Source organism: Corvus moneduloides, chromosome 3, assembly GCF_009650955.1.
Source record: "Corvus moneduloides isolate bCorMon1 chromosome 3, bCorMon1.pri, whole genome shotgun sequence".
NCBI lineage: Eukaryota > Metazoa > Chordata > Aves > Passeriformes > Corvidae > Corvus > Corvus moneduloides.
In genome coordinates, this window is record NC_045478.1 from 64,182,004 (window position 1) to 64,194,728 (window position 12,725).

Consider the following 12,725-nt stretch of genomic DNA (forward strand, 5'->3'; position numbering starts at 1 on the left):
AACCATGTTGTCTCTGCCAGATGAGGAAAACAGGTCGTGTTGAAAAAGATGTGGGTAACATGCTCTTAGCACCCCCACCCCCAAACAAACCAATGGTAAATGCTACTTAAAACAGGTTTAATATATCTAAGAGATTAGGATCAGTCTTTGTCTCTACCCTAGGTAGCCTGCTTTTAAATGTGACCTCCTTTCCTTGCTTAGACAGATGCTCTTTGTCTGCTGGGACCACTCACCGTAAAGCCATCCTGACAGCTACCTCGCTTCCCAGTCTCTCCTGAAGGGCCAAGACTCTTCCAAGTGGTTTCCTCCTACTAAAAAGACTATAATTAGCTGCTTCCTCCATTTTCCTCTCTTTAGAATTGGCATTACACAGCCTTTCTTCCTATCTTCTCAAGCCTCACCCCCCACCCTGTCCTGCTTTCGGACCCATGTGAAAGGAAATGCTATGCATGTTGTTTAATAAAGATGAAAAGCGGAGTTTTATAGTAAAGAATCAACACTTTCTTCCTTTCCCATTGGGCTGTGGCTTCTCTGTTACCCAGAATAAATACTACCTGCTTGTTTCTGAGCTATGACTTTCTCCACATTTATGCTAAATATTGTTATTACCCTGTTTATTTCAGTAGCCCAAATATTAAGATTTCCTCTCTTGCTCTAGTGTGTTATTTTCCCTTATATATAAGTAGCTGCATAATAAACTTTCCTATCCATTTCTATCAGTGGAATAGCTTTTGAAAATGTAAATCCAGCAACAGTACTCACAGATTCAAAAACTTCAGCTAAGAATGTATTTTGAAAAAATGTTATGAGGAAATTCTTGGTTTATAAGGGATTTGAAGCTGAGAAGTCTCCAAAATCTTATAAGCAGAGACATTTTCTTACAAAAAGTGTCAGATACCATTATTCTTTTACCAGAATTTACTGTTGATATTTTTAAACTTCTCCAAAAACCCCCCCAAAACAAAGAGAAGAAAACCCAATCCCCAAAATCTTAGCATCTTCTGAAAACTGGCTTGGCAAATTTATGGAACTCGTCTTAGTTAAAACAAATTATGTGCCAGCTTTTCAGATTTTTCCTACTCAATTATGCAGGTCTCAAAGCTCAGATCACCAAAGAAATGGCTGAAAAGCTATTTTAAGTTATTTCATGTGTTAGTTTATCCAAGCCAAGCTTTGTAATAAAAATGTGACAATTAGCATTCCTTTGTAATTTAATACAAACTTATTCCTTTTTAATTTATTATAAATTTATTCCTTTTAAATTTATTTCAAAGGAGGATAGCTTTACAAAATAATTTTCTAGCTTTTTGCATAGGCTTTGGCAAGTACACTCTTATCTACTGAACTATGTGTGTTTGAAAATAGATAGACAGTACTTGAAACAGCAATTCTGAATTATTATGGAAGCATAGCTGTTAGTATGTATTTCTTTTTAGCCTTCTAGCCTAGGACATTTTGTAGGACACATATTCACTTTGCCAATTAAAGTCTTGTGTCAGTCTCAGTGTTGAGAAGCCCTAAATCCTGTTGTTTGTTTCCATACTTTGTTTCTGTCTGTTGTATCCATCGGTTCATAAATCTGAAGTCTAAGTTGTTGAATCCAGAATCTCCACCCAGTCCAAAAGGCCTCTGCATGTCTTTACACACCATAACTTTCAAGATAGTTACCCTCTCAGACCTATAGAATAAGCACCCAGTTAAGTTTTGTGTTTCATACTACTCAGATGACATACGAGACAAATTTCACTTATTCCTTTATTGCTCTACATAAAATCTGATTCCACCTCTTCAGCTAAGGTCCTTATTAATTAGTATTATCTAGCAGAATTTCTGGTAGTCAGAATGCAGTAGGTTGAACAAGGACACATCTAAGATGCGAGCAGTTTCACCCATACTCTTGAAAAACACTGAGACTACTGAAGAACTTTATCTTACTCCTTGTCTAAACTCAAGCTTATTGCTGGGCTTTCATGGTCAGGATCTCTGCTGTCATAGGTTGTGTGCACTGGTATAAACCAGTAAAGTAAGTGTATGCCCTAGGAAATCCAGTGTGCCTGGGGATGTTCTCCGGCCAAAACGGAGCCAGAGAAAAACCTCCTGGTTTACCATTGTCAGTGATTGCATTTAGCCTACCAATCCAAACAGTCACAGGAGACTGGCAAACCTGTGGGATTTCTGGTAATCCAAGGAGTACTGTAAATGCTTGATTCTGTTGTGTTGTCATTAGCACAACTATCTTTTCCATGGGCTGATATTCAGAGCAACAGCAGTGTGCCACTTCCAGAGATTTTGTGACTATGTGGTATCAGAAAGGAGAATCAGTGGTATCAGAAAGTGTGGTATCAGAAAGGAGTGCTCATTGTAGTGAGTACTTATGCTGAAGTTATGGGGAATCCCACGAGCTGTTCTGCCCTGAGGATTACACAGTAAAACAAGTGGCTCTCATCTTGCTTGACAAATAAGACACTCATTCAATTTAAACAGGTATACACTGTGACATCCTTTATCAGAGGAGACAATTTTCTACTTGAGAGAAAGAATGGCCAAATAGTGATACAAGAACACAAAGCTGACACAGAAAAGATGTTACACATTCAGCTTTTATTTGAAATGACCTTCATCCCCTAGAACAGCCAGGGCACTTCCCCATGCACTTCTGCCACTGGTGGCAGAGAATCAGCCTTAGAGAGAGCAAAGTGCAGTGGCAGCAGCAGCAGCATCATCCCTGCCAGGCCCCAGCTCTCTGCTGATTCAGGTTGTCACTGAGCCAACAGAGACTTTCATTGCACAGCAGGTCATCTACCAATGCTTTAAAACAAGACTGCACCCCCTTTCCTCATTTGACCAGCTTACTGAAAGCTCATAGCAAAATGTGCTGGTTTAACTTATCCTCAGGTGGGTAACATTCCAATTATTTTGACATTGTGAAATCTGGACTTTGCTAAGCAGGTAGGAAAAATAAAAAATGCTATTAGGTTACCCTGAACTGTCTGTTGGCATTCATGTCCCAGACGCCAACTGGTTGGAATAACAGCTATCAGGCTCAGTTATACTGGAAAGACACAAAGCAAAAACTGCCTGTTGATGGGGATGCCTGAAGGAGGGATGGTGTCAGAGGAACTCAGTAGAAAACAGCCTGAAGTGTTTCTTCTCACATGCTCTGTAATTAAACATAAGAGTGAAGACTTCTCTTCAGAAAAAAACACTCTTAAGGGAGACTTAACATCTTACATAAAAACGAATGAGAGAAAATCCATCCAGAATACAAAATCCAAGGCTGTCGCACAGCCAGAGGCATTTGGCTGAGGACAGTAAGCCAGCAGCAATTGCTGCAGGGAAAACCACTGTAGATTTGGCAGCAGAGATGTTTCCAGGCAGTCAGGCCATATGAATGGAATAATAGCATCTACATGGATGGGAGATATGCCTGCTGGATCAGATCTGGATATTCTGATGGTTGATTTAAAGGAACAGTCCTTTTTGTTTAGGAAGAGCATATCTCACTAGGCATAGGATATCCATGGATATGTTTGCCTCTGTCAAGGAACATCTCTTAGCTCCAGGTGAACTGTGTTTTTGTGAAAGTTCCGTCTTGCCTGTCTCTATCCTTCCCCAAATCATGTGACTGAGAGGCTAGAGAATTTAAGTCTTTAAGTCACCTGTCCTTGAGGAGAAGTCTGCAGTTACAACTGCTTTTGTGCAAGGAAGCTGCTGAGCAGCTGTAGCCTGAGGAAAAAAAACCCAACCAACAAATGGTTGTTGCCAGCTGGGGTCAAAGCAGAAGCTCAGCAGGGTTTGGTTGGGGATTGCTAGGGAAAACAGTGAAGAGGTTAGCAATGGGAGAAGTGGCCTGGAGGATGCAGTCAAAAGTGAGTTTCTGTGAGCTGGGAAAAACTGCTTGGCAGGTTAGGAACCACCTGTAGGGACGAGGATGAGGTAAAGCCCAGATTTTTATCTCACTGCAATTGCTTCATTTAATTGTGGTCTGCGCTTCTCTGCAGAGACCCTGAAAAGGTGCTAGGAAACTCTTCAATTTCATTGCCATTAAAAATTCCAGGGAAATCTCTGGATCTGATGTGGAATTAAAGCTTTGAATTTGCCTGACAGACAGGTCAACTATTTAGAACTGTGGGAAAAATGTTCATTGTGGCTACACTCCTTCATATAGAAGGGCATGGTTGTAGACTGGATGGCCGGAGGCTGCCACCAGTCCTACCTCACACAGATGCAGGGTAGATCCTGTATGTTTGTGGTGGAAAACAAAGCTTAGAAATAGAAGATTCACAAAAGAAAACTAAAAATATTAGTAGGTTTCATGACTCACGGCAGTGCTTAAGGGGTTTTATGTTTGTTTCGGTTTTTTTAAAAGTCGTATTACAATCACATTTTCTCTTTCATTTGTTATAACTTTAAGGAGTATCTTTTCAATTTAACTTTAATTTAATTTTGTGACATTGTCTGTAGCAGCAGTTTTTTATTCTTCTAAACACCTTGGACTGATGTAGCAATGACAGGAAACACCAGCAACCTCCTGATAAAGAACACCTTTTGGGTAAACCCATCGCCAGAGACACACTGAATGATGTGATATGCTGAAAAAATGCACAGGATGAGTTCAAGAAAATGAGAAAATGTACTTCATCATCTTGCAGGTCTTGTCCTCAGCATCTCTCTGGTAAGCTCACTGAAGTAATTTCTAAATGTCAGCTGTTACTTTCATAGCATAGTGCTTTTTTATTTGTTCAGTGACTGTTTTTTATGTCAAGAGCAGCTGTGTTCAGTCTTTTTTCTTTAAAAAAAAAAAAAAGGGGTATAGCTTAGCATCTGAAAAAATTGGCTTTGTGTGACTAACCACAAACAGGACACATGACTGACTGGTGCTGCATTTGCTATGTTCCCCTTCAGTTTAAACCGTTTGAACAAGAATATTCTGTAAACTTAAAGGGGAACTCTCAATTTACAGAATATGTTTAGAGCTCCTCATCGAAGCAAGCTCCAAGCTTTATCCTCTGTCAAAAAAATAAGAAAATCTGTACTCTGGAAAAGGGAGAAGCAGAATTTGCTCCCCTCTGTCTTCTCTCTTTAACCTCAGTGTAAGAGTCAGATTTCCAGGAAATATTTGTAGGGTTTTTGACAACTGCCTTTCCTGGGTAGCTAGAGCTATCCCTAGGGCTGTTTCTGAATATCTGAAGAAAAGAAGTGTCAGCTAGTACGAACATCTCACATGCAGAAAGAAGTGAAGCACTTAAATCCCTAATGTATAATTTTTATTTTAACACTGGTAATAAATTAAATGCTTGAGTAGACTTATTGGTTTTTTTAGTAATACTGGATTTTTAAAAAAGGTTTGAATACTTAATTCTATAAAGTATCTTGGAACTGCCAGCTATTTAATACTCCTACTAATGAATGATCTTGTACCCTGCAGCCAAAGAAAAATGCTTTTCTTCAAAACCTAATATGAGGCAGTGATTACAAAAAACCCCATAGATACTTGAAATTTTCTGACCTGCCCACAGTCACATAATTTGCTCAGCAGCAATGCAAGGTATGCAGCCTACAAAGCCTCTTTTGTAGCCCATCATCTAGCCATAGGCTTTCATTTTTCTTCTCTTGTACATTGTTATCTCTCTACTAGGATAGCATGATCTCTATTGGTTACAATGAGCAGAAACAAATCACAAAATGTAGGGTCAAAAGGACCTTAAGATTCCAAGATCCTCCCTCAAGACAGGAGAAACTTATAAAAGGACTACATCTAGTTTATGAAATTCACGAAAGTATAATGAATTTCAGGAAAGCTTCTACTTTCTCCCTTTATTTTATCCCCTCTTGGACTTGTCTGGGCTAGAAGACAGATTATGCTCTGGAGATCTAACATGGGTTGACTCAAGTGAGAAATATATATGCACTAGAAAGAGGCTTCATAACTCTTTCTCTAGCTGCAGGACACCCTAACCCTACTACAGAAAATGCAGATGAACAACAGCTAGTGGAAATTAATTGCTTTGCTTCTGCTTTGAAGCATTTCTCATCACCTTTACCTGCGTTCATTAAAGATGGGTTTATGAATGCAGGGGAGCTGCTGATCAGCAGCTTCTGTTGTGAAATAATTTCACTGTCAATTATTTCTAAAGGGATCAGTGGCTCAAAATAAGATTTGAGGGGTAAAGGACACTAAGGCCTGTTTTAGTCTTTTGGTGATCTCATAAAATGAATGCTACAGGACTGAATTCCTTGTATATGGAAACACAGTAAGCTAGAGACCCTGAAATCCCCAAAATCTCCATGATGAAAACAGAAAAAAATGTAATGAAGTAATAAATTTTTAGAAATGGAAAATCACAAACTATTTGAAAAGTCAGAATTGTATTGCTCCAAAACATCTTCTGTGTCATGGGGGAAAAAGCGTGAGTGAATGCTGTCCACACTGGAGAGCAATCAGTAAACCAGGGATACAACACATTTGAAATCCATGCTGGTCAGGTAAAATGATAATTCTTGTTTCATAATAAAGAGAGCACATAAATTACTTTGTTTACATTTAAAAGTATATACTCATGACAGAGCATTTATCCACCGGGTCTGCAGCTTTGCATGCTTACCATCACAATGCAGAGCAATGCATGCCTTACAAAGGTTTGATACTGACTGTCCTTTGAATTTAAATATAAATGGCCATAGATATATGCCCATAGATTTGATCTTACTTTCATTAAGCTGTCTCAAAAAGCTGCAGCCTGGTGCTACACAGGCAGACTCACAGTGTGCTACTGCTCCCCTCCACAGAAACTCAGAGACCAGTGCAGGAGAGCTCAGACCATGTTTGTCCTGCAGCCTTCTGTAGCTTTCTTCTGAGTGAGCTACTCAGTGAGGACAAATAGCTGGACCTTCATCTAAACACATCAGCAGAGAATAATCAATTACATCTTTAGCACAATCAACTGTCTTGTGCGTTGGAAGACAACTTGAGTGCAATCTTAAGAAGCAAAAGCTTATTAAAGTTGACAGGACCTCATCATTTATGTACTTGTATGTTTAGGTGAACACATAGTGGATCCCACTCCTGTTGCTTTGCTTGTTGAGACCGCAGTCCCCTGAGATGTGAGGGCACAGCAGCTGGCACAGCCCTTTCGCCATAACAGGAAAAATGGAAATAAGCCACAGGCAGTCAGCACTCCAGATGGAAAGGGTCACTAGTGGTAAGAATCAATAGTGTTAATGGTATGTCACTCTTTTTAAAGCTAGTAAGAAGAAAAATGGAAACATTTATCCCTTTTAAAATATACTTTTTACTGAACTGTATTCTATTTTTCAGGAAAGCTGAGTTCAAACCCTATTGATCCCAACAGCCCTAGCACTGACGCACAAATGAACATAAAGTATGAACAAAAAATCTAAATGCAAACCATCTAAAGTGCATGACATATGTGTGTACAAGTATCCTATCACAGATGTAAGCATGCATACTACCAAACAGTATACAGCTCAGAAGGGAATGAAAAAAAGTAAGAATTATAGTAATGTTAGGTGTTTTGAGAAATGTTTTATCCCTTGCACAAGAAAGTATCATTTTTTGTATAATTTCTTTCAAAGCTTACACTGCTAAAAATTACATACATCTATCATTGATTATTCTGCTGAAAAGTCAGAAAAAATAATACCAGAATTGCTCAAAACATTGGTTACAGTTAAGGAAAAAAGAGAGAAAAAACCTGGTTCACCCGCTACTATCTAAAGAAAGAATAGATCATCATGACCAAGCAAGCTCCTAGCTGTTGCAGCCATGGTGCTCATCCGTAAGGATCTGCACAAGGTGTTTAATCCAGACTTCTCCCTCTCCCTTGAGTGTGATCAAAACACGACCTTTGCAATCAGCTTCACCAAAGAAAAAGAGAAAAAAAGGCGCTTTCAAAAAATTGACCAAGTCCAAAAGCACATTGTAACAACATGTTGTCTCTGGAACACCCACACTTTCTTTCTCTCTTTTCTCTTCTTCTTCTTCCTTCCTTCCTTCCTTTTTTTTTTTTTTTTTTTTTTGGGGTAGCTTTTTCACATCTTCAATGGCCAGCAGCTGTTTTTATGGATTTTTAAACAGAAGATTGAGACTAGTCCACCAAACTCTCGGCTTCACAAAGATGTGTTTAAAACACCCCAACACCCTGAGAGTACAGAATTTAGCATAGCATGGCATTGCACTTTTCCCACAGTGTAAAGAAAACATCAGATTCATACAGGGCACAAAACCAGTCTTGGCTGTGTGTTTATTAGAAATATAAATACATAAAATCAGAACTTAACTTGAAAAGGGCTCACATTATATGCCACAGTTCAGATAATAATGGCACTTGATTACCAGCTCTAAGGAGATAAAATCCTTAAGTTAAAAGCAAATGCCTGAAGCACAGTTTTTCTCAGAACTGCTTATTCAGAAAGAAATTCGGAGATGGAAAACTCACAGTAATTTGGGTGCAATTTTGGGTGCAATTTTCTAAAGAAGCCTTTATGAGCTAGGAAATCCAACAGTATTTCAGGACTGTCTGCCTTACTGTTTTGATAGTGATCTTCCAGCGCCAGGTGCAGAGTAAGATCAGAAAGTGTGTCTGCAATCTCTTAAGCATCATTTTAAACTGCCACGTTAAGTTCTGGGTAAATGAGAGGTAAGATCATGCTTTCCTGCAATGCCATATGATTCAAGATTTCATGTCCTTTCTGTCCAAAAACTCCCAACACAAAAGAAAGGAAAATATTCTTTTTTTCCCCTCAGAATACATTTTGTTAAATGTATTTTTCAGATACATTTGCAAGTGATGCCACTGGACATTGCTGAACAGAGCAATGCACAAATGTGATTCAGCAGCTGCTCCCTTCCTGCTCTGCACAGATAACACGAGGTTTCATGCATGTGGCAGCTCCTATCATTTTCTGTCCAAATCTGGGGAAGGAGACAGAAGATAGGAGGAAGCAGTATTTTATATTGCTATCTAGCAAACTTCTCAGAAACATTGAAGAAATGGTGTCAACACACCTCTGAAAGAGAAACTGCTGCTCAGCTGAGAGGAAACATGACGCCCAAAGAACCTCTTGTGAAGAAGTGGATGAAGGTGTGCAGATACGACTTCTGAAGATGAAGAATACAGTACTATTCTTGATTCATAAAGCAAGTAATTGCTTGTACAGTTAATTTTAAGGCTTTGAAAATGTGAAAAATCTCTACCCCTTCTTAAGAGATAGTGTGTATCAGATGACTAAGGTAATCATGATAATAAAAAGGAATAAGAAATAGTTGAAATGTTTTTGTGTTAGGTTTCCTGATTAATGTAGTTAGAAATCTTGAGCTAAAAGCATTTAGTGTGGAACAGATGTTATCATGCAGGCCACATTGTTAGGCTTTCAACCAAGAAAAAATTCAATCACTTCTTACTTTATAAAACACCTTTGAAAGGAAAGACCTAGGACAATGTACTCTCTGTATGCCTCCTGCAAAGACTTCAGAAAAACTTGTATTTGACAGCCTGCTCCATTTGCAAAGTTGTTGGCACTAGTGATAATTGTTGCTCAAAATGTCTTCACAGCTGTGGTAAACGCCTCAGGGTCACCTCAGTCACCACAGTGCGTCACCCAGGTACTGCTCAGGGCACAGCCTGCTAGCAGGGAAAAATCCAAGGTGCACCACCTCAAGGAGCTCCTGGGGACAGCGGCTTAAAAACACAAAACATAGTTCTTTCTCCAGATCGTTTTCAATTTGAAGGTTATCTGAAGAACACTTTTTCTTTATCATTCCCCACCAAGTTTGCATAAGTCAGAACATACAAGGTCACTGACTTCCTGTGAGCTTGAAGCTACAGGCAGGCCTTGCTGAGCAGAGAACAGTATTTAGCAAATGTTCTCCATGTCCCTTCTCAGAGTCCATCTTTAATTAAAAAATCTGCATAGCACTGTTGGCAGGAGCTTTTCGTTTGATGAGGCTCTGCAACAGATCACTTCTCCGTGGACTCTGAGTTCCTGGGAACCACTGCAGACCAGCTAACTGCAAAGATACACACCTAGTAGAAATCTGTAGAGAAAAGTCACTTATGTGCCAGGCAAGGGATTTTCTTCTGTTACTGATTGTTTTTTTCTGAGTTGGAAATATTTGTTGTAGCATACATGGGGGCTTTAGTACAAAGTGAGTAATGAGTCAACTGTGTTTGAAAGCTGATAAGCTCCACACAGAGCACTACACTTCAAAACTACCAAAGGCTTAGATATGTAAACAACCCCACTGAAGCCACTGAGATTTCTTTTATGTCTAATGCTAAGCTAACATCCTGTCCTAATTAACTAGGACATGGCTTGGTAGCAAAAAAGTAACTAATTTTGGAAGTTTTGGAAATGTTAAGTGATTTCATTAGCAATTTGTGGCTATTTGGCCCTCTGTGTTAAGAAATAATAAATCTTAACGGCTAAAAAGAGATATGTTTACTTGCAATCCAAAGTGATTCCTAAGAATATCTTCATTAAGACAAGAATTACCAGCAATTAATTGCAAATAATATTGGAAAGCTCCCATAATAAATTGTTTTTTTCCAGACTATTCTCTCACACTGAAGGAAACTAATATTTCCTTCATCCCTCAAACTTACCAAGTAAGATTTATTTTCAGGAGTACCTCACAGTGGAAAACAGTAAACTGGAGGCTTTAAGCATACAGAGAGGCTGAACAAATCATGACTGTGTTCTTCATTCCCCGGATGGCAAGCAGAGCTCTGCTAAAGCACACTGGGTAGTGGCTGCACATTAAACTTTTCTGGCAGCTGTGCTGACCACAGGTAAAAAATGACACAGACTCGAGCTTATGCTAAAGCCACAAGTTTATTATATTTCACATAGCAAAGCAGCATCTGGAGAAAGGACAGAGGGTGCTTCACACACCTATCAGTTTGGGATCCCTAAGGGACACAGTGCTGGGTCTCTGCGTTTCATACCTCTCCCCTTTTTGTAAGATGTTCACTAGAGGATTGGATCAAAACATACTATGTTGGAAAGATTGTTGGTGGGAAGGTGGAAAAAGAGGGTCTCTTAGTACAGAAATGATGCCAGCTTCACGGAGTTTTGCTTCTAAGGTGGATGAAATGCCAGTCTGTTGAGGGACCACATGGCAAAGCTCATGCTAAATACAATACTTCTGCTTAAAGGTGGTGTCCTAAAAGGTCTTTTGTGGGCCACACACAAAGATTTCACTTTAGGTACTGCTGTTACAGAGAATAGGAAGTTGGAAATGTTGTATTTATTTGAATTCTGAAAAAGATAAAAAAAGAAGTGAATGAGTTAGAAAACTTTTGAAGTTAATCAGTTCAATCACTCAGAAAGTGGTGGCAACTGAACAGCCAGCTTCCTCTTATTTCCTCATCCTCACTCTCCATGGAAACTATTTCACAGGTCCAAGGTGGAAATTTTTTTCCAACGTAAAAAACCAACCAAAACCGGTGAACATATTTCTCTCTTTTAATAAAGCTCTCACTGAGAAACTATACCAATAGCAGAAGAAAAGCTTGTAATTCTTTGGGCAAGGAAATACAGATGTAGAGTTCTATGCAGTTTCCCTACCGCTTACCTGCCTCCTAGGGCTCTCCCTGGCATTCCTGACTGTTACACCGTGTATTTCCTTCTACAGAAAGGAAACATCTTCTGATTCCAGGCCAACCACTACACAAATACCAATGAGAAGCTGCACTTTTTGGATGGTGCAGTACCTTGCGTGATCTGCCACTGTATTTTCATATTCCCCTTCTTTTAGACTCTCATCTCATCTCTCCTGCAGGCTGGAAGTCAGGTAGGGTCGCAGTTAGTTTTTATGATATGGTCGTAGTGTGCCCAACAGGAATGCTACCGACCTTGAGCAGCTCCTTGGTGCTTTTTACTGCTGCTGTGCACCAAGACCCGGCTGAAACAGGTCAGGGGTGACGCACAGCGCCCTGACAACTGCGGATGGAGCATGGCCGAGGAAAAAATTGCTTTCCTTGCTGTACAGTTACTTTGAAATTTCCGTTCAAAGGCACCCGAGGGGCACATAACGCCTTCCTGCGGGCTCTCTTCCCCACGCGAGCGAGAATTTGAGGCCAAACTCTGACTACAAAGCGAAGCCCTTTAGGGCACTGGGGGTGGGGGAGGTTCGTCTGCCCCCATCGCCCCCGGGACCGGCCGGGGCGGCTCCCCCGGGGATCACCGCAGCGCAGCGGGTGCCTCCCTCCCCCCAGCCCTGACAGAAAGGCTGCGGGCAAACAGCTCCGCCACTGCCTCCGGGTGCCGAGCCGAGCCGGCGGAAAGGGCGGCCGAGGCGGGGGCATCGCGGCGCGGCCACATCAGCCTCCGCCTGCCCAGCGCCGGCGCTCGGCTGCTGAGCCGCACAGCGGCCCCCAGGAGGCGGCGGCGGCCGGGGGACGCTGAGGAGGAGCCGCCTGCGCGGCCCAGCGGCGGCAGCGGGCGGGCCGGACACACCGACCGACCGATCGAGCAGCCGCGGCACGGAGAGAGGGAGGGAGAGAGGGAGGGCAGAGCGGCAGCGCAGCCCGCGCCGGCAGCGCCATGGCCACCAAGGTGAGCAGCGCCCGGGGTTCGGGAGGCGGCGCCGGGGCGCCCTCTGCGCCCGCGGGCCCGGCCGGGCGGGTGGGGGTCCCGCGGCGGACGGGCTGTGTGCCGGGGGTCGGGGAGCCGCTCCCTCTCCGGCGCCTGCCCCTCGCCGC

At 41.5% G+C, this 12,725-nt stretch overlaps 1 protein-coding gene and 1 long non-coding RNA gene across 4 annotated transcripts in view; both read left to right on the top strand.

Annotated features, from left to right (window-relative positions):
- The first annotated feature begins 4,107 nt into the window (after positions 1-4,107).
- LOC116440785 lies at positions 4,108-9,266 on the top strand. 2 transcript variants are annotated; one of them, XR_004238765.1, is made up of 5 exons: positions 4,108-4,675; positions 5,429-5,548; positions 7,043-7,202; positions 7,319-7,508; positions 8,796-9,266. It is a non-coding gene; the product is annotated as an uncharacterized LOC116440785 (long non-coding RNA). The 2 variants fall into 2 exon arrangements; XR_004238766.1 differs by lacking the exon at positions 5,429-5,548 and having other exon boundaries at positions 4,113-4,675.
- Positions 9,267-12,474: 3,208 nt separating this feature from the next.
- The window catches only part of SNX9 (sorting nexin 9), a 60,699-nt gene continuing 60,448 nt past the window's right edge, over positions 12,475-12,725 (top strand). For both annotated transcript variants that reach the window (XM_032101939.1, XM_032101940.1), the window contains exon 1: positions 12,475-12,579. In XM_032101939.1, the coding sequence (XP_031957830.1) occupies positions 12,568-12,579 (12 nt within the window). In that variant the 5' untranslated portion in view covers positions 12,475-12,567. The remainder of the gene's footprint in view (positions 12,580-12,725) is intronic.